At 38.8% G+C, this 25,684-nt stretch overlaps 1 protein-coding gene across 1 annotated transcript in view; it reads right to left on the bottom strand.

Annotated features, from left to right (window-relative positions):
• Positions 1-25,684, bottom strand: part of HSPA4 (heat shock protein family A (Hsp70) member 4) — a 42,687-nt gene that overhangs the window by 13,623 nt on the left and 3,380 nt on the right. The window contains exons 2-8 of the mRNA XM_082650177.1: positions 18,205-18,262; positions 16,001-16,141; positions 14,041-14,163; positions 8,942-9,041; positions 8,159-8,292; positions 5,239-5,483; positions 1,224-1,300 (exon numbers count right to left, since the gene is read on the bottom strand). Coding sequence (XP_082506303.1) covers positions 1,224-1,300; positions 5,239-5,483; positions 8,159-8,292; positions 8,942-9,041; positions 14,041-14,163; positions 16,001-16,141; positions 18,205-18,262 — 878 coding nt within the window. The remainder of the gene's footprint in view (positions 1-1,223; positions 1,301-5,238; positions 5,484-8,158; positions 8,293-8,941; positions 9,042-14,040; positions 14,164-16,000; positions 16,142-18,204; positions 18,263-25,684) is intronic.

The raw sequence follows: 25,684 nt of genomic DNA, 5'->3' as shown, positions 1-25,684 counted from the left end.
CAAATCCTACAATCTTGGAAACAGCCTCACACAAATAAATGTTAAAACATCAATAATTGAGCTGGCCATAAGGAAAATAAAAGGGCCTCAAAATATTGGGACTATCCCTGACATGGCATGCAAAAAAAAAAAAAGTATGCAGATGCACATCTAGTCACTCCAGCACTCCAGCCAGAGTATAAGCATAGGCCAGATTATAACACAGGTACAATCTCCTCATATCAGAAGGAGAGAAGGTACACACCAAGGCTCTGCTGTCACTCATAAAACACCTCTTAATACCACCTGGTTGGGAACTCCCTGGTGGCGCAGTGGTTAAGAATCCGCCTGCCAATGCAGGGGACACGGGTTCAATCCCTGGTCCAGGAAGATCCCACATGCCGCAACTAAGCCCGTGCACCACAACTGCTAAAGCCTGCGCACCTAGAGCCCATACTCTGCAATAAGAGAAGCCACCACAATGAGAAGCCCACTCACTGCAACTAAAGAGTAGCCCCCACTAGCCGCAACTAGAGAATGCCCACGGGCAGCAACAAAGACCCAACGCAGCCAAAAATTAAAATTAAAAAAAAAAAACAAAACCCACCTGATTTCCTGGGTCACATTTTGTGCAACAAACACTGACAATTTGTTGAGAAGGGCTATTTAAAGAAATGGGCTGACCCAGTATGGAAAGAACACGCCCATCTGTGATAATCATTTTGATTTAAGAGCTGAGCCTGTGTCAAGATTAGAGTACATCTCAACACCATGAAATAGCAACCAACACAAGAGTGGACTCTAGGAAAAGGTTTGTCAAAGGTTTGCAGAACATTAGTAATGCATTCCTAAATCAAACTTCCACCTTTTAGCCCAAGATAAAATTAAAGCATCCTGTTAAGTATGTGATTATCATATCCTCCCTTTACTTATTTTTCAACAAAAGATTCACTGACAAAAAAAACCTACAAGACTACCACAGCAACACTGCTAAAGACAATTTTTACCACCATGAAATACCTGAGACTTTAAATCCATCTTTGAATCTGAATTACATTTCCTGGGAAAACTATCAGATTTCCCTAGACACTACTGGAGGTCCTCCAGGGGGACGATATTGATAAAAAGAAGTTTCATATTGCACTGAAGTAGTTCATACAATGAAAATTTGTAAAACTGGAAAAAAAAAAAAGTAATTAACATTTTCCAAAGAGTCCAAGATGAACAGTCACAATAATACTTACTGGCCTGTTCCAAAATACTACGGAGTGGTGGCTCCACTCTAGCTAAGAGATCATCACACATCTCCAGAAATTTGCTTCTATGGAAAAGAACAATAATAGGTTAAATCACATTCCACTTTTATGTAAAATAAATCTCTATAATCAAAAAGACAGATAACAAGTACTGGCAAGGATGGAGAGAAACTGGATCTCACACACATTCCTGGTGGGAATGTAAAATTGGTGTAGCCACTTTGCAAGAGTTTGGCAATTGCTCAGCATGTTATATATAGTGCTCCCATATGACCCAGCAATTCCACTCTAGGTATCTATCCAAGACAATTGAAAACACATGACCACACAAAATTTGCACATGAATGTTCATATCAGCATTATTCACAGGCAAAATAGTGTGAAAAACCCTATTATCCATCAAGTGTATTCAGCAAAAAGGAACAAAAACAATAAAAGTGACTGATACATGCTGGAACATGGATGAACTTTGAAAACAATATGCTAAGTGAAATAAGCCTATCACAAAGAACACGTTATATATGACTGACCCCATTTATATGCAATGTTCAGAACTGCCAACTCCAAAGAGACAGAAAGTAGATTAACCACTGCCTAGGGCTTGGGGGAGGAAGAACAGATGGGGAAAGACAGCTAATGGGTACAGATATTTTTTTCTCTTTAATTAATACACTTTATTTTTTAAGACTGGTTTTAGGTTTACAGAGAAATAAACAAAATGTACAGAGAATTCCCATACACCTCTTACCCCCACACCCAGTTCCCCTGTTAACATCTTGCATTAGTAAGATACATTTCTAACAAATGATGAGCCAATATTGATACATCATAGTATAAATTAGGGTTCTACATGACTTGACAAATGGTGTAAGTATTCACCATTACAGCATCATACTGAATAGTTTCACTACCCTAAAAATCCTCTGTACTCTACCTATTCATCCCTCCCTTCCACTGAACCCTGGCTAACCACTGATCTTTTTACTGTCTCCATAGTTTTGCCTTTTCTAGAAGGTCATATAGTTGTCATATAGAATGTCACATAGTTCTAAAATGTCATATAGTTGGAATCATACAGCCTCTTCAGGTTGACTTCTTTTGCTTAGAAATATACATTTAAGGTTCCTCCACGTCTCTTCACAGAATGATAGCTCATTTAGAGTTTCTTTATCAGGTGATGAAAATATTCTTAAATTGGGTTGTGGTAATGGCTGCACACTTCCATGAATATATTAAAACCCAGTGAATTATATACTTTAAATGCGTGACTTTTATGAATTACATCTCAAAAAAAAAAAAGAAAAATAGTGGAGGTACAGAATGCACCCACCAGAATGGCAAAAATTCAAGATCACTAATACCAATATTTGGTGAGGATGTGTAGCAACTGAAACAGTTTAAAATGACGGTTTGGTGGTCCAGTGTTTGAGACTCCACGCTCCCAATGCATGGGGCCCAGGTTCAATCCCTGGTGGGGAAACTAGATCCCACATACCGCAACTAAGACCTGGAGCAGGATGCATGAATGAATGAATGAATGAATGATTATTTTTTTAAAACTCTTAGCTTTGTCTAAATAAATAAATAAATTGATGGGTAGATGGAAGGATGGATAGATGAACAGATCAATAGGTATGTGGAAAAAACAAGTACAGTTAATATTATCAGTAGACCCTAAGTGGCAGGATAAGGATGTTCACTGTAAAATTCTTTCAGTTTTGCTGCATATTTGAAAATGTCCAAAATAAAAACATGAAAAGCAAAGGTACAGAGAGCATTCTAGAAAGATGGCAGCAGCAGCAGTAGAGGTTGTTCCTTTTTTTAAAGTTTTATTGAAATTTAATTCACATACCATAGAATTGACACATTTAAAGTGTACAATTCAATGGCTTTTACTATATTCAGAATTGTGCAAACATCACCACTATCAATTTTAAAACCTTTTCATCACCCTAAAAAAGAGTATTTTCATCACCATTAACATTATTCTCCCAACTCCCCCACCAACCCTACAGCCCTAGGCAACCACTCATTCTGGACATTTCATATAAACAGAATTAGACAAAATGTAGTCCAGTTTAACTTATTTCTTTCATCTAGCATAAACTTTTCAAGGTTCATCCATGCTACAGTACGCATCTGTACAACATTTTTTTAATTGCCAAATAATATTCCATTGTATGGACATATCACATTTTGTTTATTTTATCAGTTGATGGGCATTTGGGTCATTTCCATTTTGGGGGTATTATAAGTAGTGCTGCTAAGAACATTTATATATAAATTTTTGTGTAAATGTGCTTTCATTTCTCTTGGGTATGGAGTGGAACTGCTGAATCATATGATAACTCTATATTTTACTCATTTTTATGTGAAATAAGTATTTGAGCTTTTATTTTTTTAATGAATTTATTTATTTATTTTTATTTTTGGCTGCATTGGGTCTTCGTTGTTGCACACAGGCTTTCTCTAGTTGCAGGGAGCAGGCGGCTACCCTTTCATTGCGGTGCGTGGGCTTCTCATTGCAGTGGCTTCTCTTGTTGCGGAGCATGGGCTCTAGGCACACAGCCTTCAGTAGCTGTGGCATGAGGGGTCAGTTATGGCTCACAGGCTCTAGGGCGCAGGCTCAGTAGTTGTGGTGCATGGGCTTAGCTGCTCCACGGCATGTGAGATTTTCCCGGACCAGGGCTCGAACCCTTGTCCCCTGCATTGGCAGGCGGATTCTTAACCACTGCATCACCAGGGAAGTCCCTTCTGAGCTTTTAGAAGAGAAGTGTGCACTGCCACTAGAGATGCACTGGACACGTTGAAAATAGCTTGGTGATTCCTCAAAGAGCTAAACATATGATTACCACATGACCCAGCAATTCCCCTCCTAGCTATACACCCAAAAGAACTGAAAACAAGATACTCAAACAACCTGTTCATGAATGTTCATAGAAACACTCGTCACAATAGCTAAAAGGTGGAAACCCAAATGTCCATCAACTGATGAATGGAAAAATAAAATGTGATATACCCACACAAATGTAGTATTATTTGCCATAAAAAGCAATGAGGTACTAATACATGAATCTAGGAAACATTAAGTTAAAGAAGCCAGACACAAAAGAAGCCAAACACATACTGTATGATTCCCCCTAACACATCATAGATACACAAAAAGTTGCTGTTTAATAATAATGAAAACCATCACTTTCAAGTAGAAGAGAGAGGTGACTACAAATCTGGTTACTAGGCACAGTAATCTAATTGTGGCAGATTAAAAGCAATTCTGACTCCATCACAATTTTCTGAAGATGGCTCAGGCCACCCTTCTCCAAACAAGCCATCAGTCTTGCCTGAATTCTACCAGTAGAGTTCACATACTAAAGAACATCCAAGCAACCTAACCAGATAACAGAAGCATTCTGGGTATTTCTGAGGATAGCCCTGAAATGTCAGTTACCCAGAATTCTTGTAGTATTATACAGAAAGACCCGTTGTCCTCAAGTGATACTGAACTACTCAAAACCACCAATTTCTGAATCAATGACTAAAACAAATTCAGTTTAATCCTGCACTAAAGCACTTTGCCCTGAATTTATGAAAACTGGTAACTCACGTGTAATACATGCACATGTAAAGGAACTGCCAATTTCCTGGAAATAGTCTACATTATTAGACTAACCAAACCCAGCCTTCACATCAAAGGCAATATCTGGACGTCCCTGGCGGTCCAGTGGTTAAGACTCTGCGCTTCCAATGCAGGGGGTGCGGGTTCGAACCCAAGTCAGGGAACTAAGATCCCATGTGCCATGCAGCACAGCCAAACATAAAAATAAATAAATAAATAAATTTTTTTTAAATAAAATAAAGGCAAGATCCTGAATGGCCTCTGATTTTTACCTATAGAACTGAAGTTATATAACATCCATATAATTTCAACAATTAGCTAATTAAGGCTAATATAAGTAGAGAAACATCACAGTTCAGTTTACCACCAAAATATTAATATGATTACCTATTCATAGTTCCAGATACATCAACATCATTCATAAAACATTCGATGCTCAAAGGAAGGTCTGAAGCATTTGCACTCATCAATTTCTTGAGTTTCTCACACTCCTGAGACAGTCGTAATAATGCACGGATTTTGGACTTTATGTCTAGCTTGTATTTCTTCCCAAATTCCTCACAGAAGTGATTTACTAGCACCTCATCAAATTTTCTGCCTCCCAGTGTTGTGTCAAATGCAGTGGCCAGAACCTTTGAAAAAAATATGATAATTAATTCAAAAACTAACCAATTTAAAATTTTATCATGGTATATATTTAACTGGTAAACTGTAATAAAAAGGCGAGAAGGGACATTAAGGTTGAAACAAGGCAATGCGCATGTGTCATTTAATCATGGTTACAACCACTATGGAAAGAGACATTGCAATCCCCAATTTACAGATGACACAAAGACCTAGATAGATCAGATAGGTCACAGGTCACAAAGTTATTAAGTGGTAGAAATAGAATTCAAAACCCAAGCTCAATTCCAAAACCTATGCCTTCTCCACTACACCAATCTGACTCCAAGCAACAATTATAATTCAAGGCCCAATACACTAACATGTCATGTACAGTTCTAGTTTTATTGCTACCACAAAACTGTGAATAATACCAAAGGCTTATTTAGTTCTACGCAATTTACTACCAGAAAATATGCTAAAGTCCGAAGTCACAGCTATCTGTTTCTATTCAACATAGAAGACTAATTAGGTTAGGTTATCCTTTTCCAAATCTGGCAGATTAGAAGCAAACTAGATCTAATCAGATCCAATAATAGAAGACTGGCTAAATAAGTGATGACCCACACCCTTAAAACAATCTCTTCAAAGAATGTTAAATGTCCTCAGGAAGTTTTTCTTAATAAGTGAACCCATAGGAGAGGAAAAAAAAAAAAAAAGACAAGACACAGTTCTGTGTAATTCCAATTTTGTTTTCATAAAAGACTAGAATGAAATACACCAAACTGTAGTAAGATCATGTCTTTTCTTTATACATAAATGTTCCAAAATTTGATTTTATAATAAGTATTTTGATAATTAAGTTTTAATTATAATTGGAAAACTGACAAGTAACAGCTGATAATGAAGCAGAAACTAATACACATCACTTTGACTCAAAGACAAGACTAAATTATGGCCAGTATCTTCTGTCGAAAAAGGTGAGAGGGTTTCCCTGGTGGCGCAGTGGTTAAGAATCCACCTGCCAATGCAGGGAGCAACAATGCCAATGTTGCTGCCACACGCTGCGGAGCAACTAAGCCCACATGCCGCGCAACTACTGAAGCCCGTGCACCTAGAGCCCTGGCTCCATAACAAAAGAAGCCACCACAATGAGAAGCCCGTGCACTGCAACGAACAGTAGCCCCCGCTCACCGCAACCAGAGAAAAGCCCGCGCATAGCAACGAAGACCCAATGCAGCCAAAAATAAATAAATAAAATTAAAAATAAATAATTAAAGTTAAAAAATGAGAGTACAAAATGGAATTTAGAAATAATCCTATTATGGATAAAAGTAAAGCTTAAACAGTGAGAATAACACTTGGTCCATCATTCATATCTGTAAAAATCGTGAACCTCTTATTTCCCAACCATCCCAAAGATTTGTATTAAAAAAAAAAAACATAAACCATAGAAACAAATCAGAATATAAAGCAGAGGCAAGCCCAGTTTTCAAAGAAGCAGGATTGTAACAGAAACTCAAAATGCCCTCCAAACCTAACAAGTACTTATTTTGGGATAGGTAGTCCACTCGACCAACTCCTAAATTGGAAGCAGAATTAGACTTGGCACTAAGAACCTTGATACAGAACCCAAATAATTAAATACTCAAAATATCCTTGGCTCTTAAGCAAATTCTAGATAAAATCACCAAGCCAGAGAACTGATTTTATATCCCACTGAGGAACTAGCATATACCACCAAATTTGACTGTGACTCACAGACATAGAAAACAAACTTATGGTTACCAAAGGGGAAGGGCGGGGGGATAAATTAGGAGGATGGGATTAACACTACTATAAATAAAATAGATAACCAACAAGGACCTACTGCATAGCACAGGGAACTATACTCAATATTTTGTAAAAACCTATAAGGGAAAAAGAATCTGAAAAAGAATATATATGTATAACTGAATCACTGTGCTACATACCTGAAACTAACACACTGTAAATCAACTATACTTCAATTTTAAAAAATAAATTTAAAAAAAACCCTCACTGAACACCTAAAATCTATACCTTTTACTCTATATAAATTTGACCTTAATAAAGAGACTAATACAGGAAATGTGTATACATATTTTTTAAAAATTTTTTCAACTGTGACTATGATCACCCTCTGGTCCCTCTCTGCCATTAACACTGCTAGACTTCTCTGTGTACAAAACTGCTTTCTCCAGAGCTCTAATGTCTCCAGACATCTAGAATATGACTCCTAGTCTGGTTTCTTTCGGCCACCCAAGTTCTAGTCACTTCATCCTGTTCCCAGACCACTCAAAACCTTAAGAGAATACGTTTATCATCTCCTCAATCCTCAGTGTAAGATATATGAAGGGACTACATGTTAAAGATTCCTCCTAGTAAGCTTGCAAGGCAAGCATTATTTTCCCCACATTATAGGTAAGAAAAATAGGCTCAGGACTCTAAGAGTTTCTTCCTCAAGGTCTATGCTCTTTGCTTCATACCATGTCAACTCTTGATAAATTATTTTGGGCTTACAACTTCCACCCAACCCCTATCTACCTAATTCCAGGTTCAGATGGCTCATACCAAGTTTCCACTAGTGAAACAAAATTCTTTAACCAATTATTTTAAGTTGTCTCTCATAAATTCCTAATTAACATACACTTGTAATACAGTCTTCTGGAAAAAATATACTTACTTTAAGTTTTCCTCTATTAAACGCACATACAGAAACTTGATAAGAAGAATGCCCCATGTCTACAAAAACTACATTTCTTGGTTTCTCTTCTAAGGCAGGAAGATCTTGTTTATAGATTCCATATGCAAGAGCAACTACACAATAAGAAAAAAATTCAACATGTTATCATTTAAGTACTAAACTTAAAATTCATTTAAGTAGGAAAAAACAGACTCTGTATACAGATCCATGAAAGACTCAAAATCTTTATAAGCTCTGCATGATTTATTCATGAAGAACACTAACTTCAAATAGTTAAATGCCGACATTCACTTAGGCTTCCTTACGTTTCCAATTCCAACAACTTTGACAATTTTTCCCAAAACCACTTCCTCCACTTCTCCAAACATTTCTTCCCATGCTTCTACCATCCTTGTGCCATCTCAACATTCCCATATATTCTACCCCCTGAGATGTTGCTTTATACCCCACCCCTGTAACTCCACCAATCCACAAGCTGGAGAAAAACCCAATATTTAAACCAAAGCAGTACTCCAAACACACAATAAATGCGTTCCTTCCCAAACAAGCATGCAATTAAATACCAAAGTAAGTGCTATGAGGATACAGAAAAAGCACTTCTCAGGTGAACTCTTCACAGAATGTGACAGAGTATCCAAAAATACTATGACACACAGGTGGTAAGTGCTTCAAGCAAAACAGGGAACAAGAAACCCTAGGGTTTTAAGATTTCACAACCTTCAAAATGGAGTAAGTCAAGAATTTCAGTTAATAATCTCTTACCTGCAGTAGTTTCATTCATTAATCGAAGGCAATTGAGACCAGCAATCTGTGTTGCATCCATCACTGACCGTCTTTCTGCATCAGTATAGAAACAAGGAACCTATAAAAAAATTTGAAAGTTTACTGTATTATGGAGATCCCTCATTTAAAATATACCTGTCAAACAACAGTAAAATCCAGAAACGTCCTCAAATACTTACAGCAATTTATTCTGTATATGACCAAGGAAGTATTTCAAACCAGTAGGAGAAAGCTGGACTATTCAGTGGTCTTGGGACAAATGGACAGCCATACAGAAAAAATAATAAAGTTGTATCCTTACTATACACCTAATACCAAAATATATTTCAAATCAAAATTTTAAATGTTTTTTAAAAATCATGAGTACCATAATAAAAGGGAATCTTTACCGTCAAAGAAAAGATGGAATTTTCTAAATATAACACAAAACCCAAAAGAACCGGCAGGTCAAGGCGGGAGTCCGCCGGTGGCCAGTGCTGGGTCCCAAGCCGGGGCCGGGAGATCAGTGGCACACCTGGGCCAAGGGCTGCAGCGGGCAGGGCTGCTCGCTGCCTCTCGCTCGCCTGGCAGCAACAACGGCAGACATCAGTGAGGCCCGTGGGGACTGGAGGCGCAGCCCGGTGGGTGGGACGTACAGCTGTCCCTGGCTCGCTCAACCTGCGTGATGCTTTTCTCGCCAACAGTGGCTGGGTTTCACTACCTTCAAGATCTTCGTGCACCTGGCTGGCCCTGTTGGTGTTCTCTGTGCTACTGACCCTGCGTGTGGACAGCCTGGCTCCAAGCCTCTCCTGGTGAAACGTGTCTGTGCCCTTCTTCGCCGCTAACAGGCTCAGCACCTACTTCCCCACTATCATCTCCGTGCATCTCTTCCAGGACGGAGAGAGAGAAGCAGCTGGCCATGCTCAGCCTTTTCTGGGTCCTTAGAGTTCTTAGCCTCAAGTTCATTTTCAAGATGTTATTATGCCAGAAGCTGGTGGAGCAGACTCGGGAGCTCTCCTTTGACCTGATCAAGTCTCTGGTCTTCATTCTCCTGAAGCTGCTCTTGACCTGCACCTGCTGGGTCAACCAGCCTTGCAGAGGATAAGCTATTGACAGAATGCCCAAGCTGAAGTCCCTCTTCAACCACACCACTGAAGAAGTCTGGGTCTGAAAGCCAGCTGTGCCCTGCTGAGTACCCACTTTTCTCTGTACTGATCATGTCTGAAATAGTTGCCTCAGCAGGGCTACAAAGAGCAGCCTTGATCCTTAAAATGTATTCCCTCTTGGACTTCCCTGGTGGTCCAGTGGTTAAGACTCCGCACTTCCACTGCAGGGGGCACAGGTTCGATCCCTGGTCGGGGAAGTTCCACATGCCACATGGTATGGCAAAAAAAAAAGTATTCCCCTTTATTTCATGCTTTGAATAACTAATCCTAAAATGAGATCCTGATAAGAGTCCCAGGCCAGACAGTCCTGAACTCCTCTGACAGTTGTAAACTGCATATAAGTAAAATGTTCTGATGAGCTCTGAATATTTTCATGGATCCTGGGAAAGTACCCATTGTGCAAAGGCTGCCAAGCTGGACTTGGGGTTTCCCCTGGGTAGCAGCACTGACCTGGAAGCGCACTGCTCCAGCCCCCAAGACAAGACTTCCTTAGATGCTTGAGCTCTAAAAAGTGTTAACCAGCTTGTGAATCCTCCCCTGTGCCACTGGGGAAAATGGTCCTTTCTTCATTCCAGCCCAGGCAGACAAGAGTATGTTGAATAAGCATAATTGGGACTCTCTCTGGAGACTTGAAAAGAACTTGCTTTCAAGGCGCAGCTTGGGTTCCTATCCCAGCAGATGGCAGTGCCACGACTTTTCCACCACCCTGTGGCCAGCACTGTTAGCACACTGAGACAGATTTAGGCATCCCTAAGGGATCAGAGGGAGGGCAGGTGCTCTGATGCTCATAGGCACTGAGACCTACAAACACTAAGTTTACAAATGGTCTCAGCCCACCGAACTAAGGTCTTTGGTTTGATGTCAGGTGCCAAATGAGAACATCTGCTGAGATAAAAATAAGAGAATGTTTTGCTGGGGAAGAAAAGAAAAGAAAAAGGTGGGGAGGGGAGTTGATACATTTGACTCATTAAAAAATTCTAATGACCAAATGGGGAAAAATATTTGCTACTCACATCATAAAACAGCAAAGAGTTAAACTCTCTAATATTCGAAGAACTACAAATCAAAATAAAGACCATACACTCAAAATAAAATGAGGAAAGGATAGGAACATTTCACAAAAAGCAAAATACAAAATGGTTCATAAATTTTAAAATGTTCTAGCTTACCTAAAGAGTAAATATCAGCATTAAAATCACACACACTTTGCTATGATTATTTATCTATCAGAATTATTTAATATACCAATAAGCTGTGCTGGTGAGGCTGTGGTCAAACAAGCCCTCTCAGGCATCTGATATAAGTGTAAATCAGCACAAATTCTCTAAAGGGCAATTAAACAACAGCTGTTGAAGTTTAAAATACACATATCCTTTGTCCCAGCAATTGCACTTCTAGGAATTTAGCCTATAACCTACAAACTTATCACATAAGAGCAAAATGATACTTGTTAAAGTTTACTCATTGTAGTATTCTTTGCAATTAAAAAAAAAATCTGGAAGCAACCTGGATGTCCAACAAAAAGAGACTAGTTAAACAGATTATGGTACACATAAACTGCGACACTGCTCCACTAAAAGGAACGAAGCACCTCTTTACTGCTATGGAACATATATAAGGTAAATTGTCCAAAATATACTAAAAGAAAAATGAAAGTAAAAAAGGACCTATACATATTTGCCTGGGTACATAAAAACCTCTGGAAAGATCTGTAACAAGGGTGGTAAAACTGGTAACCTCTAGGAAGGAAAATCTACTTTACTAGGTAACAGATGTGCTAAAGCTTCCCATATACCCTTTTACACATTTCATTTGATTTGAACACGAGGGCTACTATTACCTTCCCCCAAAAATAAAGCTTATATTTTAACAATAATCAGTTTATAAATAAAGCAAAATCCACCCAGGCCTTATTTACATAGCAATCAGATATACCATAGTACCAAAATCTAGAGCAATGACTGTGCAGAGAAGACTGTGCAGAAAAGAGTTCACAGAGGCCAGAGACCACTATCCTTAGGCCCGATGGCAAGGTTGGCCCTTTTCTGCATCTAGGAATCTGAATGATAAATAGTTCCCTAAATCAACAGAAAAATTTCCCTAAATTATAAGAGTGGTTCACTGTGCCTAAACTGTACAATGTAGTTTATGCTTTACACTTAATTTGCTTCTGGAAGTCTGGAATTTCGGTACATGCAAGGCATAACATGCCTATGTGAATGACCTACAATAGAAATCCTGGACTCCAAGGCTCAGGCAGAACTTTGCTGGTGTATGACATTTCATACGTGCTGTCACAACTTGCTGCTGGAGGAATTAAGCACTTCTGGTCTGACTCCAATGGAAGGTGACTCTTGGAAGCTTGTATCTGGCTTCCTCCAGACATTGTCCATGTATGTTTCCCCTTTACTGATTTTATTTTGCATCCTTTCACTATAATAAATCTTAGCCGCGAATATGGCTTTATTCTGAGTCCTGTAAATTCTCCTATCAAATCACCAAAACTCTTGAGGACCCCCAACACATAACTTAATTCATCACCTTCTAACTTGATCCCAAAAGCTGGAAAAGCCACTCAGGCAGGCTTGCCATTTTACATAAATTTTACTTCTAGGGCTTCCCTGGTGGCGCAGTGGTTGAGAGTCCGCCTGCCGATGCAGAGGACACGGGTTTGTGCCCCGGTCTGGGAAGATCCCACATGCCGCGGAGCGGCTAGGCCCGTGAGCCATGGCCGCTGAGCCTGCGCGTCCGGAGCCTGTGCTCCACAACGGGAGAGGCCACAGCAGTGAGAGGCCCGCATTCCGGGGAGGAAAAAAAAATAAAAAAAATTTTTTACTTCTACATGGAGCAAAATTCAGAATCAAAGTTAGGGCGGTAGATGGGGGGAAATGGGGACAAATCACCAAGTCCAACAGAGATTTGGGGGAAGGCGGAAACCATCTAAGAAATACAGTGCCTGTATTGAATCTGAGCTCTTTAAGGAAGTAGCATTCTTATTCTTTGCATCCCCAAAATGTGGGTTATGAGCCATAAGCCAATTCTTCCTGACAAATGTCAGTACTACTTTACTAGATAGCCTAGAACCAAGGAATCCATCAGTCAAAAAACTGTGAGGTGAAATAAGCCACCTAACAGTCCTTGCTTTGACAACCAATGCACCAAAATTAAGACAAAAGATGCCAGTAAACAACAAGGTCCTACTGTACAGCACAGGGAACTATATCCAATATCCTGTGACAAACCATAATGGCAAAGAACATACATATGTGTAACTGAATCACTTTGCTGTAGAGAAGAAATTAACACAACACTGTAAATCAACTATACTTCAAAAAAAATTTTTTTTAATAAACAAAAATTTTAAAAGGCATAGGAGGCCAAAGAGCTAAAATATCAGATAACAGCGGCGGAATGAGGAGATTCATTGGAAAGGCCAATACAACCACCCAAATTTCAACAGTCCCTATGGACTTCACCATACTACAAGCACAAAGCTACAAACAGCCAGGCTTCCATCTAAATAGGGAAATGGAAAAGACAAGATCAAGTCTACTGCTGCCTTGCCTTTAGTGCTAGATACAAAAACAGCAAAGATACAGAGATAGAAATGAAGAAAAAAACAGCATTTCTAATTGAGAGTATTCAACTAATTCAACAGACATGTGGCTACCATGTGCCAGGCACTATGCTAGGTGCTAGAAGGAATCCAGGAAGAAGTGGGCTGAGATAAGCCTTTAAACAGACAGAATAACAGAATCATGAGCAAAAACTAGGGGGCAGAAAAAAATATTCAAGAATATGAGAACTAGTTTGATGAATTCTTAAAATAACCATTACCACCTAAGACAAAAAGCAATTTTATTTTCAATTAATAGCTTTCTTCTTTCTGCTTCTTCATGCAAGATCCCAATAATGTGTAGGGATCAAACTCACCGAAACAACACAGTCCACGACAGGCTTCTTAAGAACACTTTCCGCTGTCTCCTTCAGTTTGGACAAAAGCATGGCAGTCACTTGCTCCGTGGTAAAATTTCGCTCTTCCTCCATGTATTTCACCTGCAATAAAAAACCAAAAGGATCTAAACTTAATACTTCTTCATGTCCTAAAAACCTAAAATGAATAATCTCTAAATCATCAATGGAACATTAACTCAGGAAGGAATTAAGAAAGCTAGTTTTAGAAGCGAAAACAACTTGAAGGTCACTTTTAGCTTTTTAATATGCTTGTCAAGCATGATACCTGGAGATGAGGACCACTATGTAAATGGCACATTGTGACCACCAACAAAACTTGAAGACAATTACCTGGGCAGAAGCAAATTGGTATAGCTCACTATGACCCACACTGTCCCTCCATAAAGGGATCTGGTGGTGGAAACTATTTTACCGTCTGACGTACTGTGTGTATTTTACTTTGTTTACTGTGTTGACTTTATGATCATCGTCCCAATTAGGATCCAATCTAACGCAATGGTTTTTGTCAGATTTGTTCACTGTCATAGCCCCAACACGGAGGACAAACTTGACACAATAAATACGTGTTGAATTAAACAATAAACAACAAACAAAGCTTCAAGATATCCTAAACCTGGATAAAGGTATGCAACTTTGACAACAGTTACAAACTTTAAATGTTGAAAAGACTGCCTAAGTAAGATAAGGTCCTATTCCACATGCCCATACTCCCCAAGTACAACCCAGACCAGAAAATGTCACTTTCTTCTTTTAGTTCCTGCTCCAACTCAACCTGAACACCACCTTCTCACTCCCCAGTCCAACCATAATTTATTCTGGTTTAGAATTTAACAGTGTCTCACTTTATTGCATGATAAAGATCGGAAAATAACCCTCCCAGTGAGCCTCTTTCAAAGCTACCTCTTCTTCCCTCATTTAAGTCTTTGTCAATTCCTCCAAGCTCATACTTGGATCCACTTGTTCCCAGGTCTTCTCCCTAGTCTCTTTCTCCTTTGGCACTTGTAACGCTTCTGACTAAATCTGCCAATACGCATCCTATTTCTTTCTTGACTATAAGTATCCCCCATTTCCTCAGCTCCCTTTCCTTTTTTCCTCCTCTGCACTCCATATTTATCCATTAGCAGGCCCATTCAAACTGTACTAAAATTATTGCTGAAAATACCATAAGTAAACCCGTGATCATTTTTCAGTTATCAAAATTCTTCACCTCCAAATTCAACTGAATTCTCAGCTACAACGGCACAATTAACTACCTTTTCCCCACAATTCTCATCATCTCTTGGATTTTGAACCTGTTCCCATGATCCTTATTTCTACAAATGGGTTGTCTCAAACACCACATTTCCTCTCTCTAAACTCAGTTGCCTGAAAAGCTCAAACAACCTTCTGGATTCCTCTTACCACCTGAGTGCAAGAGAGACAAATGTGTTCACCGTACCCATCCCTCAGCCTCTAATCGTTTTTGTATGATCAGTTCACTGCATGCTTCACAAAGAGACTCTCCTAGATGTTGCAGAGATAGCAAAGACTAAACTCCATTTTCCCCAAAAGAACAACACCTTTCCAATCCTACTGTCAAGAGTATGACCACATATCTGGCGGTGACTTTAAAGTGTTGATTTCTTTGCCTGCTCCTCCGGAAGTCATTCACTAAAATCATACCAGCAAGACTGCTGCATTAGTCAACAAGACAAGTAGCAACTTCACATCATTACCACCTATCTGTCCAACCCCTATTAACAGTGCCACCTATGACTCCCAAATAAAATCCAGATTATTCAAAAACTGCCAATGGTCTTTACTAGCAAAAGACTTTCCAAAGCATTTGTAACCATTTTCATTACAACTTGAAAGTAGAATGGTATAATATACAATGACCTGTATTTCAATCATTAAGGTATTATCTTGAAAACCTTACCTTTATACCTGTTAACCCAGTGGGCAACTGCACAATATCATATGCAAGTTTAGATTTTTCTGCCTCCACAAATGGATCAGAGAATGCTCGGCCATGGAATCTTTTAAATCCTTGGACTGTGTTCTTTGCATTGGATATTACCTAAGAAAAAGTGTATCAGAGTCAAAGAGTGGAAAGACTAATAGCAATGAAATTATGAAAAAAAAAATTCAACAATCTCAGGATTAAATTAGAATCATTTTCCTTCTGAGTTAGTTTTCTTTAGCACTAAACCTTTCTGAACGATGCCTGCTAGCTTGTGAAGTGAGGAGTGAGGGACCTGTACAGGTCACATGCAGGGCTAGGACCGGAGCCCAGATTGCCTTGCTTCCTCATGAAGACAGGTCATTACCCTTATAAAAGTATTCTCTGTTCTTAAACTTCTAACAAACATTTACATAAAATAATTTTTATCTTTTAAAAATTACCCGTAGTTTGTTATTTGAACTTTCCAGGGGCCAATCTGGCAGTATGTATCAATTCAGTTATTCTAGTGAAGAAAACTTACCATAATGGAAAAAAAGATGACACTAAGCCCACAAAGCTAATGCAAATAAACTGATAGAGCATTATTTATCACAGCAGAAAACTGCAAAGAGCCTAGAGGGTAAATGACAGGAGAATGGGTAAATAAATTATGGCATATCCATACAATGGTTAATATTATTTTAGAAGTCTGGAGACAAGTATCTATATGATATGATGTCACTTTCTTGGGGTGGGGAGAAAAACATTTATATGCTTAGAAAGAGTACAAAAGGTTACACATTAAGATATTAACAGTGATTTTTGGATAATGGTAGTATGCTAACTTCTAAATTCCTCACACTTTTACATCTATATTTTCTAATTTCTCTAGAATAAAGTATTATAATTTATGGGAAAAAATGCTGGCAAAGGACATTCAAAAAATTTAAGAATGAACTTCTGCTTAAGACTTATAGGCTCCTCTTCCCAATGCAGAAGTTAAGTGCAACAAGTCCCAAGGAAAAACAGCAGAGCTCCTCTGCATCAGCAATGTCAAAAGGCACAAACAGAAGTTCTTTTGTAAAACAATATGAGGGCTCCAAAGTCAGGCCCTGTTTCAGTAAGCTGCCAAGTAGAAACTCAGTATCACAATAACTATGTCAACCTAGAACTAGGCAGCCAGTTTAGTACAATAACTATTCTCAATAATGAAAGCAAGTTTAAAAACAGGAAGAATTCACTGGACTTTTTAGAAGGAAAGATGTTTCAAAACAGCTCTGTACTTGCTATCTACTGTCTCCTAAAACATGTTGAACTTTCTGAAAATGAGATTATAAAACACCCAATTTAATTAAATTGGCCAAGCACAATTTTCTTGGGCTTATAAATCTTAGGCGCTGCCTGGTCCAGAAAAAGAAACAGTTATTCATTCTATACGTTGCTCCAGATTGAACTATTAAAACATCTAACATGCAACTCCTTAATTTTACAGCAACCTCAGACACTCAGGGAAATAGAACTCTTCAGGTTCTGCTGCTCTGGTTACAGAGGAACCAGCAAATATGTCAGGTTCCTGGTTTAAAAGTAAACTAATGGTAAGTGTGCTTCTACAAGTATGTTTTCCTTCCTTGAGAACCTTGATCAACACTGACCTTAAATATGAATAAGATGAAGACAGAACAAGACACTTTAACGAGCATTTAAAATACCCAGGAAAGGGCTTCCCTGGTGGCGCAGTGGTTGAGGGTCCGCCTGCCAATGCAGGGGACGTGGGTTTGTGCCCCGGTCCGGGAGGGTCCCGCATGCCGCGGAGCGGCTAGGCCCGTGAACCATGGCCGCTGAGCCTGCGCGTCCGGAGCCTGTGCTCCTTAACGGGAGAGGCCACAGCAGTGAGGAGCCCACGTACCACAAAAAAATAAAATAAAATAAAATACCCAGGAAAAAATTTAAAAAATAAAATACCCAGGAACAAGCAAACATCCTAGCACTTTGCATTAAACAGATTATACATGTTCATGCTATTTTAAAAAGCTATTTGCTTCTCACTCAAGTACGTTAAGAAGGATCAGGTTCCTCTCTCAGTTGTACACCCAGGGGCTCACAGTGGTGGGCACATAATGGGCACTGAAATACTTGCTGAATGGGAAGGATGGACAAACCACAGAAGAAAGTCACTTTAGGGAAAAACAAAGTTCTACCTGGCTTTTAGCTGCTGCTCCAATTGAACGATTCTTAGGACCAAAAGAAATGCAAGCCCTAGAAGACAAAACAAACATTTAAACATCAAACCTTACTGCAATTATTACATCCAAAACCAAAGCAGGCAAGGACTTCCCTGGTGGTCCAGTGGTTAAGACTCCGCGCTCCCACTGCAGTGGGGGGGAAGGTTCGATCCCTGTTTACGGAACTAAGATCCCAAAAGCCTCGCAGCACAGCAAAAAAATCTGCTTAGCCGAAAAGCCCTATTTTTGTTAACTGCACACAGTAAGTCTATGATTTTGATCTTTCTACTGAGTAAACTGTCCATGGAATGCGCTGCTTCTTAGAATAATGGGAGTTCATCACTTAGATGTTGAAGTACAAGTTTGGTATGACCATCTGTCTGAAATACTGGAGAGAGGTGGACTAACCAGTCTCCACTGTCCTCTAATTCTTCAAGTCTGGTGTTCAAAATTCCAATATAAAATAGTATACCCTCATATCAATACATCAATAAAATGTTCTTTGTGTTTAGAACAGCTCATAACTTCACCAAGAGAATAGTCTATAAACCCTGAAAACAACGCTTGTCCTATTGTGAATATTGAATACATAAAAAGTTATTTTTCTAGAACTAGTTTCCAAGGACTCAATTTCTTTTTTTTTTTTTTTAAAGACTCAATTTCTGACAAGGAACTTCATTCCCACTTCTGAACACATTCTTCCAAATCAATTCATACACTGCTTGCTGGTTTGATGTATATGCTGCTTATTTTAGAAAGCAAAATTGAAACTTGCTTAAAGGTATAAACACTTTAAAACACTGTGTTTAAGCTTAAAAAGTCAGTTATTTTGGAGTTGATGTTTTTGCTATCATGGCCTCCATGCTTCCCCCTGTTTTTCACTCTGGAACCTTGGATATATTTGTCATCTCCCTTTCCAGTAGCTGATTTCTCTCAAGCTAAAATAAGATCAAATTCACCCATGCCACCCCCAAAAAATCCAAAAGACAAAGCTCTTCCCAGAGTCCATTTCTCCCTCAGGTTAGTAAAGCCTTCTCTTCCTCCTACTTAATAATAATGACTGCATAAATTGCCTATATGCACCATCTCATTTAATCCTCATAAGCACCCTATCTTATTCCCACTTTATAGGAGAGGAAACTGAGTCCAAAAAGGTATTAATAAGTAAATTTGTCCAGAGTCATACAATCTGAAAGCAATGGGAGTCAGGACTATAGATCGTTTCTCCATACTTCACACTCTAGCTAGCTTTGACCCTCTCTCTATCCCCCCTGGACCCCTAATTCTTCGAATTTAGTGGAACGAGTAAGAATGAGAGCTCTGCAGCCATACTGCCTTGGTCCAAATCTGACCGCACTAGATGACCTACTAATTAAGTAGAACTGTTTTACTTAAACTTACCAGCCTTGTACAAACTGGCAGAATGCTCAGCCTCTCTGTGCCTCAGTGGTCCTTTCCAAACAATGGTGCAAGAGTCCCTGTGAGCCAATCTCCCAGAAAAGTTACAAGCAGCTATGCCCTGAATAAATGACACAGCCTGGAATTTCATCAGATTTCCTATGAGCCCTAAGCTCTATGGGCCTAGAACATGCTGAGGGGTAGCCCCTCTAGAGCACAGGTATCAAGCTCAGCCTTTCTGCAAATATACCACCTATCACTTAAAAAAAAAAAAAATCCTGAGTACCACTTAAATGTCTCCCCTATTACAGCCCTTTAGGAAATTGCCCACCGTAATCTTACCTACTCCATTCACCCTGTCCACTCCTTCTAGCCTATGCATGCAAACCTACATCTTTCTAAAAGCCACCAGATCTGAATTTCTAACATGCATCCCACCAATAACTCAATCCCAACATAACTAAAAGCCAACATTATTTATCTTCCATTGTTTCCTGCAGCCCTGTTTTCAAGCCTTCATCTCCTCAAAACAATACTAGCTCTAAGAATGAAAAAATTAATGTTCCCAACTTTATTGTATGTCTGTTGAAGGGTTAATTTCCTATTCTACCTTGGTAACTCTGAATCTGTCTTGCTTCTAATTACCTTCCAAACAAAAACATTACCAGCAAATAGGGTCCAGATTCCGTAATGTAGAACCTGAGGCCTCTCACAATCCCAACCCCACCCCCATTTTCCAGGTGCAATCTCAAGCACACAGTGCCCCAACACAAGTCAAACAGTCTTCCAATCCTCCTGCTTTGCTCTACCACTTTTGCCACCTGAAATGCCCTGGTTCTTCTAAATCTCACTCATTCTCCAGAGACATCACACACTTGTGATGCCTTCCCAATCCCTCTCAAGTAAAAATTGTTACTACCTCTTAAAACTTATTAGACTTGGCTTAAAACTTACTGGACTTTGGGCAATGTGAATGTAGAACATTTCCATCATCACACAATGTTCTACTGTACGGAGCTGCTCTAGGTAATATTCTCTTTGAAGTCAGTTAACATTTTTACTTACTCTTAAAATCTACATCTGCCTTAGAAGTAATAGATAGGAAATGGTTCGTATATCTTGAAAAGCTAAATAAAAGTTTGTCTCAGTTCAAATTATTCATCCTTTTATTCGTCTATATATGCACACACTACAAACAGTTCCCAACTTCTTACAAAGCAATCAAATGTAACTAATGGAACATCAATCTTTACCACATAATATGGCAATTACACCTCAAACAAGGCATAACTCTTGCAAAGTATGGGCAGAATTCACACTTTTCTTATCGTATTATAGAAAATCATTAATATATTATTACATAATTCTTACATTCTAAAAAAAGTTCTATAACAAGCCAACTAGTACATTAAAGAAAGGAATCCTTAGCTTTTCCACTTTATGGTCAATTTGATTGAGTTGAACACATGTACAGTAAAAAGAGCTCAGGCTCTAGAATTAGACAGTATGGGTCTGTCTGAATCCCTTCTCTACCTTTCTAGCTGTGTGACCTGTTAATTAACTGCTCTGAAATTCAATTTGTTCATCTCTAAAATGGGGGAAATTACCGCACCTATGTAATATGGTTGCTATAAGGATTAAATTTGTTGATCCACTTTTAAAGGACATTTATCAGAGACTGGCACATCATAAATAACATTATATATTACTAAACCTCCAATGAAACCTTGGTCTGAGTTTCATACAAAAAATATATACCGGGACTTCCCTGGTGGCGCAGTGGTTGAGAGTCCACCTACCGATGCAGGGGACGCAGGTTCGTACCCCAGTCCAGGAAGACCCCACGTGCCGCAGAGTGGCTGGGCCCGTGAGCCATGGCCACTGAGCCTGAAGCCTGTACTCCGCAACGGGAGAGGCCACGGCAGTGAGAGGCCCACGTACCGCAAAAAAAAAAAAAAATATATATATATACACACACACACACATATATATATATATGTGTATATATATATATATACACACACACACACACACACATATATATACACACCAACTAGGGAGTTCCCTGGTGGCCTAGTGGTTAGGATTCTGGGCTTTCACTGCCATAGCCTGGGTCTAATCCCTGGTTGGGGAACTGAGATCCCACAAGACACAGGGCACAGACAAAAAAAGAAAAAAAAAAAAAAACCAGAACAAACCAAAAATATACCAACTAGTTTGCTATGTAAATTGTGCTTCACCTTCTCAAACTATCCACTAAAACCCACTCAGCCATCTTTAAAATCATGAGGAATAAAAAGTTCTACCATTTCCTTTTCAAAAGGACAACTGAGGGCTTCCCTGGCGGCGCAGTGGTTGAGAGTCCGCCTGCCGATGCAGGGGACACGGGTTCATGCCCCGGTCCGGGAAGATCCCACATGCCGCAGAGCGGCTGGGCCCGTGAGCCATGGCCGCTGAGCCTGCGCGTCCAGAGCCTGTGCTCCACAACGGCGGAGGCCACAACAGTGAGAGGCTCGCGTACCGCAAAAAAAAAAAAAACCACGACTGAATGAGGGTAGATATGTTAAACAGCACAAATTGAAAGGGTTTTTAAAGTAAAAGCTTACATAAAGAAATCTAATATTTAAATGTGAAAAAGGCCCAAAAAGATTACGTCAAATTTTAGGGCCAACGCTAGAACCTATTCCGTGCTTTCTAGTGCAAGCTCATCGTAGAAAATTAGAAAAGTGTAAAAAAGAACATAGGGATTATCAGTAACTCTACAACCAACACCCTCCTACCAGAGACGGCCATTACTATTTAGGTAAATACTGCTATGCAATCCTAATAAATTAAGTAATTCTTTTAAAAAGAGAAGCTAAATACCCCCATTAAGTTTGTTTCTCCTCAACAAACACTCTAAAAAATCTTCAGTGTCTGAATGATTCTGTCAGGATTTGGATAGGGAACAGATATTTAACGGAAATATGTATTGATACTATTTCCCACTCACCAGGAAATTCCAAATTTTCACATAGCCTGCATGCAATCCCTATGTAGGAAGCCTCTCTTTCATCCAAGCAGGTAAAGCTCCCTTGTCCCACGGCTTTCATTTTTGAGCCTTCATATGCCAGGCAGTGTGCTAAGCATTCTACACTTGATTCTCCCAAATACTCTAAGACAAGAACTATTACTGACCCAATTTTGTAAATGAAGAAGTGAATAAAGGCAAGTTAATGTGCCCAGAAACGTAACTAGTACTAGAGCTCAGGATTCAAAATCAGGACTACCAAACTCCAAGTCCCACACATACATTTTTTTTTTAACCTTTTTTTTTTTTTTTTTTGGCTGCATCCTCCTTGCAGCGCACAGGCTTCTCTCTAGTTGCAGCACGCAGGCTCCAGAGAACGTGGGTTCTGTAGTTTGCAGCACGCAGGCTCTGGCGTTGAGGCGCCCAAGGTTAGTAGTTGTGGCGTGTGGGCTTAGTTGTCCCACTACACGTGGGATCTTAGTTCCATGACCAGGGATTGAACCCGCAACCCTTGCACTGGAAGGCAGACTCTTTACCACTGGACCACCAGGGAAGTCCCCATACATACTTTTGTACTGCCTACCAAACCCTCTAGATTTATTCCTACTTCTATACCTTCACCAGACTGTCCCAATCCTTTCTTCATGTATTCTAATCCTGTTTGCTCAAGTCCCACTCCTGCCTTTCCTTATCACTCTATCTCCCACAGATATGACTTGTCCTCTGAACTTGTATAATTAAGGTCTATATTTAATAACCTTGCCCATAATTGTACTCTCTATTCTTATTCTATTTACTGTTGCTTTACGTCATTCATATTTCCAACTAGAATGATTACATCTCCACAGCAGGACTCTATCTTACACTTCCTCTATACTTTACACAAGGCCAAGTTAATGCTGCTAAAAATGGCAGTACTCAAGACACTTGCTACTTGACTGATATTACCTTTTCTCCATTCCAAATTACAGGCTGACATTACACAAAGTTAATTTAAATCAAGTTCAAAACTTTTCTGTTCTAATCTTTAAGTCCTAGAAATAATCATCTTTTTAAACCAGAGAATAGCCGTTGTTCTCTTTCCTGGGTAAAAGATACCACTGACCAAACATTTATGGATATTCTGATAGGATGTTATGAACAGCTGCAACCAGCACGGATCCTTAAAAGGTACAGTTTCACGTTTATAAGTGTGTGTAGGACCGCTCTCAGAATATTCAGACAGCTGTTACTCTAATTCAATTTCTTAAACAATATAAGAAAATGAGTTTTTCAGAGAAACTACAATAGTATTTAGACTATCAAGTAAGAGAAGCAGGCAAGACTGGCATGGAAATGGTTATTAGGTTAATCAGACTACCCCACGGTCACTGCCTTAGCCCAGAGCTAGAAAATACCCAAAACAGTTGATATCGAACAGATCAAACAACTCATACTAGCAAGATATGCAGTTCCTTAAGAACCACAAACTCCTGAGTCAGTAAGATTTACACATTAAAAGCTACATATTTGATAAACCCTAAAGGCAAACTTCCATAGATTTAATTTTACTGTCCCAATATATGGTCCATTAATGAACAGAATTAATAAAATATACAAAAAGGTAATAATAACAATATGAGCAAATAATTGGGCAGTATTTACTATGTAACAGGCATTATGCTAAATATTTTATATAACTCATAATCCTCACAAACCCCAGTGAAACAGAGAAATCACTTACGTTCCTGGTGTAAATTAATCCCTTAAATTTTTGTAAAGTATTCTGGCAATAGGTACTGAAATTTTAAGCATATATATCCTTTCACCAATTTCACATCTTGAAATCTATCCAACAAAAATAAAAGTATTAACATGTAAACATAAATATAAAAGACTTGTTGAAGACTATTTCTAATTGCAAAAATTTAGAAACAACCTGAACATCTGAGGAAAGCATGTTAAAGCCATAGTATGGACTATTATGTACTTAAGGAGGTAAATTCATATTTACTGACTCTGAAAGGTGTCTAAAATATAAGTGAAAGAAAATAATTACAAAATATAGTATGATCCTATTTGTTTATATGGGCACACACATCCCCACATATATTTGTAGAAGTCTAGAAAAAGTTATGCAAGGATAGACAGCAAACAGCAAATAATTAGAAACAATTTTACTTAGCACTTTATTTTTGTTGTTGTTGCTAAAGCAAACAAGTATTTTATGAAGTCAGAAAAAGTTTTAATTTAGGAAACCCAATTTAGAACCTGATGACAAAGTTCCTGTAGATTACACCTACCAATTCTATATACAAAGTTGTATTTTAGTTCTTAAATGAGTCTAAGAAACTACTTTGATAACCTCAATTAGACATGAGAAGTGTTAGCAATCTGAAGCTTTAGTTAACCAACTTTCCTATTCACTGAAACCAAAAGATCCAGTCATCCTGACGCGCTTAGATCTACAACGTGTAAAGATATTCACTCCATAGAGGAACACTTTTCTTGCACAAATAAGGTATCAGATATTAATCTGCCAGTTAGCCAGAACCCACCTTACTTTCAGCTTTTGCTCCCAAGGGCAGTTATTAACAGACAATTTCATCTCTTCAAATTCCTAATATACTGTTTTATGAGGAACTAAGTCCATGAAAATGATAACTATTCATACACAAAATTATCTTCTTAGGTAACTCATATCTACCCTATAAATTTTGTACAGTACGGCCCAATTAACTCCTGTAATGTTTGGCAGTCCGTTAACATTTTTATTCCAAAGAAGCTTTAAGGTTGTACTCTTTCTAGTGTAATAATCCAACTAAATATAAAAATAGGCTTTCCATCTTATTCCAAAGCCTATGGTCATGAAATATCAACACGACACTCATAAGTTAAAACTCCAAAGTTTATCTCTAAGCCGCCCACACTTTTCTCCCATGCTTCCACACTGGTGGAGAGCAACATAAACTCCCACGTGGACCAAATGATTGCAATATCCTCCTAAGCATCATCCGGCTTCTTCTCTTGCCCTTCTCAAATAAATTCGTTCTCCATAAAAAAGCCAAT

The sequence above is a fragment of the Grampus griseus genome, assembly GCF_964374135.1.
Source record: "Grampus griseus genome assembly, chromosome: 3".
In the NCBI taxonomy this organism is placed as follows: domain Eukaryota; kingdom Metazoa; phylum Chordata; class Mammalia; order Artiodactyla; family Delphinidae; genus Grampus; species Grampus griseus.
This window is presented reverse-complemented; position numbering and strand designations above follow the sequence as displayed.